This window comes from Echeneis naucrates, chromosome 11, assembly GCF_900963305.1.
Source record: "Echeneis naucrates chromosome 11, fEcheNa1.1, whole genome shotgun sequence".
Taxonomy (NCBI): Eukaryota; Metazoa; Chordata; class Actinopteri; order Carangiformes; family Echeneidae; genus Echeneis; species Echeneis naucrates.
The window spans coordinates 4,153,592-4,158,514 of NC_042521.1; the positions used below are offsets into that span (position 1 = coordinate 4,153,592).

General features: G+C 42.0%; 1 protein-coding gene across 2 annotated transcripts; it reads right to left on the reverse strand.

The window, feature by feature from the left end:
* Window positions 1-730: 730 nt before the first annotated feature.
* smim13 (small integral membrane protein 13) lies at window positions 731-3,478 on the reverse strand. 2 transcript variants are annotated; one of them, XM_029513472.1, is made up of 3 exons: window positions 3,239-3,478; window positions 2,971-3,090; window positions 731-2,084 (listed from the first exon to the last, which is right to left on the reverse strand). In XM_029513472.1, the coding sequence occupies exons 2-3, from the start codon at window positions 3,044-3,046 to the stop codon at window positions 1,897-1,899; spliced, it is 264 nt and encodes an 87-aa protein (XP_029369332.1). In that variant the 5' UTR covers window positions 3,047-3,090; window positions 3,239-3,478; the 3' UTR covers window positions 731-1,896. The 2 variants fall into 2 exon arrangements, with proteins under 2 accessions (XP_029369332.1, XP_029369331.1); XM_029513471.1 differs by having other exon boundaries at window positions 2,971-3,478.
* Between the last annotated feature and the right edge of the window lie 1,445 nt (window positions 3,479-4,923).

A 4,923-nucleotide genomic window follows, 5' to 3' on the forward strand; every position in this document is an offset into this window, starting at 1 on the left:
TGTTTCTTGTAGTATTATAAGGTTGTTTTAACGCCCGTCATATCATTAGATCCTTATTAGAGTGCATTACTGTTTGCTCTTAATGTAAGATGAATAATGTGGAAATCATTTTGACTGTACAGTCCATATATCTGATTATAGTATGTTATCATTATAGTGATGATACCTTTCAGATTTATGTGGTTAAGTAAAAAATGCTGAATTTCCCTCTTGAGATGTAGCGAAGGTACCATAAAGTACCATAAAACGTACACGGGGGGAAAAAAAATAGCATCACAACAACTGTACTCATTACAGTGCTAACAAAATGCAGTTAGATTTCCACCACGCCAGCTCTCACATACTCACAAATCAATGTTTTACTTCAGTGCGAAACTGCCACCTTGTGTTCAACCTGTAAAATGACATCAGGAACTAAAACCTGCCAAGTACATGTTGTCCTGAAAAGGATGAGCAAAGTCTGTTCTTGGTTTAAAAGGCTATTGATCGAGTTTCAGCTGGCACCAACAATATATGACCGTAACCTTGACCTTGTTTTGACCTACAGAGCTAATGTGACATTCTATTTGAGAAGCTAAAACAAAAGAGTTCATGTTTTTCTTAGATAATAAATGATCAAAATAGTAGTTAATTTACTCTAATAACAAATGTCCAACGCTCATTTCCATTCACCTAAAGATCTCTTTGTGAAAGGAGTTTTCTGTTGCCAGTCAAACAAGACAAACAGGGCACGGCTCAGCACGTTCATGGCATTATTTATTTGAAGCCACTGCTCCTCTGAAGAAAAACAAAAATAACTTCTGATAAAAAGGTGCAAGACTTACATGAGTTATACCTGGAGGGAAACTGAGTGACATAAACATTGATTAGGCCCTGGTTAGCTCTGAATTGTCTTGTAGTGGACACGAAGTTGCTACAAAAGGAGGCCGGGTAACCAGCAGTGTATGCCATCTAGACAAGCACTGGTCCAGACAGAGGCACAGGGAACGGGGCTGGGTTCGGACATCGCTCAGGCAGGTTTTTTGCAGCAGGGAGCCTCGTTTTGTTGCTCCAAGACTTCAGCTAACTACACGTTAATTAGCTGTTTCTGAACACCTAAAGTAGTTTCCTTGAAACTTTCTCCTGACTCAAGTATGAATTGATAAAAAGGGTGGAGGAGAAGTTGCAAGAAAAAAGGTTCACATTTCACACAACTGGAATGAAGACTTGTCATTAGACTTCTTCCTTTTGAGGCTTTGGGTATTATGCACTAGGAGAGACGGTTTCCACCACAGCCCATAATACGTGGACAACTACAGCTGTGCACGAAACGACTAAATGACAGCATTAACATTCTTTTCATTGCACTTTATGTTTTTAAAGAAAATAAAGTTGTCAGTTGTACAATTGGTACAATCAGGTTTGAGTTTATCTTCAGCTGTTCTTGTTGAAATTATGTTCAAATGACGGGGTCATTGTTTTTACAGTTATCTGAAAATCTCTGCTAAAAATTCTCGATTACATCATATACAGAAGAGAGTGAACTTATCTCTTTGTGTGTTGGAGCATCTTTATACTCCACAGAGGTGGCAGGAAGCAGCTTGGTTGCTCACAAAAGCTGGCCATCACTATTGCAGGATGGCCAGAGGACCACAATTAGTACTCAGACTCACGACTTGGTCCACGTGACTGTACATAACTAGGCATTTGAACATATGGACACCAGTGTACATGAATGGTTTTTCCCTTTGGAGTCAGTTTGAAGTGTCCTGTTGAGGAGGCTGGCTACTGAGTGTCAACAAGGTAGGTCCTTGTGTAGTGTAGTTTGCAGGGTCAGGTGATTTGTAGAGCGCTGATGAGCAGTCTTGGTGAGACGGGTTTTGCATGAAGATGTGCAATTGTTGTCTGGATGATCTACTAAGTGCTCTCTGGGGAGGCAACTCTTTGGCGTGCAGTCTTGGGCCGACTTCGAGATGGGGCGTTAGCTGTACGTTCATCCTTGGGTTCGGACGGTTGGGTTTCAGCCTGTGGGGTGCCTGCATCCCCGACAAGTTCCCGCAGGAACTTAAACTTGGACAGGAAGAGCTGCCAGACTACATACCAACCTGAAGGAAGGGGAGGGGGGGGGTTCAGGATAAAAAGCAGTTATTTTACAGGCTTACAATACAGACGCAGAGCGAGACCTTATTTTTTCTGACAAGTGTCTGCACTGAGGACGAAGCCGGTAATCATTTTAAACATCTATTAACCCGCTGGTCGCTCTCTGTTTATTTTTCAGTTTGTCTGTAAAACATCAGATAGTGGAGGAACTGTCAACAACAAATAAAAATCCAAAGATGTTCAGTTCACTGTTTCATAAGAGCTTTGCTTTGAGATATATACTTCCATCTTTCCCTCCTCAACCTGGATCAAATGTGGTTAGCTAGAAGCTTATCAGGTGAGGGCAGAGGAGGGACAGCTGCAAACTGTGCATGACTGGTGAATAGTTGCATCTTACTTTTAAATTGCCCTCATTGTATTACATTTTCAAGTGAATATACTTCACTGTGCTATGTTTTTAAAAGGCCTACAATCAATCAATCAATCTGCAGCAGGACAGCCTTATAAAACGGATTGAAGATCACTAATAAATGAAAACTATGCCAGTCACTGTTTGTGCCAAACGCTGTCCACCTGCAGGCTTCATCTGCCTCAGGCTGAACTGATCTCGATCATGTCAGTGATAGTTTGTCCGGTCTGACCTGCCTCCTTCTGTTGCCACGACAGAAATAGAAAACTCCTGACTGAGATCGAAACTTTAAAGGAGTAGATCCACATTTCAGGAGGAGCCTGCTGAGTTGTTCGTTTGTTTGTTTGTTTTTTTTTTTTGGTTAGCAGCTAGCACCTGCTGTGGGTCGGCCTCAAAGTAAAACACCGAGGCCCTGGGTGAATCAGTCCCAGGGCAGATTTGGGGCCAGACATCGGTGAAGGTGAGTGCGTTTGAAAACTCACCAAACAGCATGAAGAGCAGCGCACAGACAAGTGTGGCCACAATGACCAGCAGCGTGAGTCCGACACTTTGCCACATCTTAGCTGGACTCCTGACAAAGCCGGGGGTGTCGGTGTGTTCCTCTGCCCCCAGCCCCACCCCGGGGAAAAAAAAATTAAATAAAATAATTAAATAAAAAACAATGAGAGAGGGTGTCCGCCTGGCAGCTGAGTTACAAAGCTGTCCGAGACGACGGAGAGACAAACAAACAGCAGCGCATAGCAAACTCACGCCGGCGTGTTAGCTAGCTGTTAGCGGGCTAACAGGGGAGGGAGCCGCGGTTCTTCCGCTAACGGCCCTCAAGCTCGTCCGGGACGGCTCACATCGGCCAGCAGCAGCCGGTCACAGCGGGGGTAAAGTCCCTCTCCGGCCTGCTACATCACTGCTGCCTCCGTTTGTTGGCTCTCACCGGCGACACGGAGCAGCTGGGTAACTGGGTTTAGCGCAACAAAACGGCGTCTCGAAAGCCGACTCAAACTGCGCCTGCGCACACAACCGCGGACTTCTGGGTAGTGTAGTTGATTGGAAAGCTCACGCTTTACGCATCTAAGGATCATCATCAGCAGCCTTTTCTCTCTTTGTGCCTCTTATGTTATTAGTATTAGTACTGTCAATACAGAGATACACAACTATTGATGGTTTTATTACGAGTGGGATAATTAAAAGTTGTTTAATGCTTTTCAATGCAGAGTTGTGTGATTTGCTGTTTTTGCGGTATTGAAATCAGTATTGAAAGACACATTAATTAACAGTTTCACAGTTGGTTGCATAAAAATGTCCTGTTTTTAGTGCTTACCCATTACAGAAATAAATATATGCACATCGAATCTAGATAGACAGCTAGACTGATGATTTACTAATTGATTAACATTATTGATGTCAATATGGAAAAAATTGACATTTGAGGGTTGATGTTATGAAAACAAAATTGCATTTTTTCATCAGTCCAGCAGAAGGCGTCATTACCAAACTTGTATAGTTAGCTCATAGTAATGTTACACTTGACACTACTTAGTTTTTGTTTAAAAAAAAAAAAAAGTTGCAAGGGTGTCACAGAAAGACCGGGGACCTTTAATAATGTCTAAGGTTTGTGGTGTAATGTACATCTCCACCTGTCAATCTCTCCTTCTCTGTAGCAACAGAATTGGAAACAGCATGTCCTGACTTGTTCGCATTTATAGTCAAATGTGTTCTCCCATATGTCACCGGCTCAGTATTTGCATATTAAGGTGCAGACAGAACATGAATCATGCTTCAAGATGGCATTTCAACAATGTATGAGGTGAGGAAAGAATTTATACTAGGTCCAGCCCATGTGATTTCAAAGCCGCGCAGAATCCTTTGTGCGTTTCATAAAAGGCTTTGCATCATTGTGTGTTTGCTTGCTGCACAAAAGGGCATCTATTTACTATTTAAGTGTCTTTTTTGTCTATGTTAGATTTGTTTTTCCTAGTTCATGGCTTTTCTTCCCCAGAACCGCACCTACTCCATTGCTGTGATATTTTGTTTTCCTGGTGCTGACTTTGCAGAACACACATGCCTCTGCATGCATGTGAAGACTTTCCCCCCCCCCCTTTTACATCGAATTACTTTGTTTTACAATATCTGGAGATAGAAATACTTGGTACTTTCAAAGAATGTCTGAAATGATGTGGTTGTTTCTAAAATGCTGAGTCATTTAAATGCAGAGGCAGACATGCAATCATAGATTTTTGATTCATGTTAAAAGTACAGATTCTCAATTTTTTCATTTGATGTTTTTCACAGGGAGAACAGTTCAATCTTATTTAATTTGACATCCATTAAGGTGAAGTATGGATTGTGCTTATTCAGTAGAAAATGTAAGGTAATTATGGAAAGCACAGTGAGAGGCACATCAATCATGACTCACTCATGTTGTCAAATGTGTTTCCCTG

Coding starts and splice junctions, on each gene's coding strand:
- smim13 (XM_029513472.1), bottom strand. CDS start 3,046: ATGTGGCAAAGTGTCGGACTCACGCTGCTGGTCATTGTGGCCACACTT. Junction 2,085..2,970: donor GCTGCTCTTCATGCTGTTTG/GTGAGTTTTCAA, acceptor CCCTTCCTTCAG/GTTGGTATGTAGTCTGGCAG.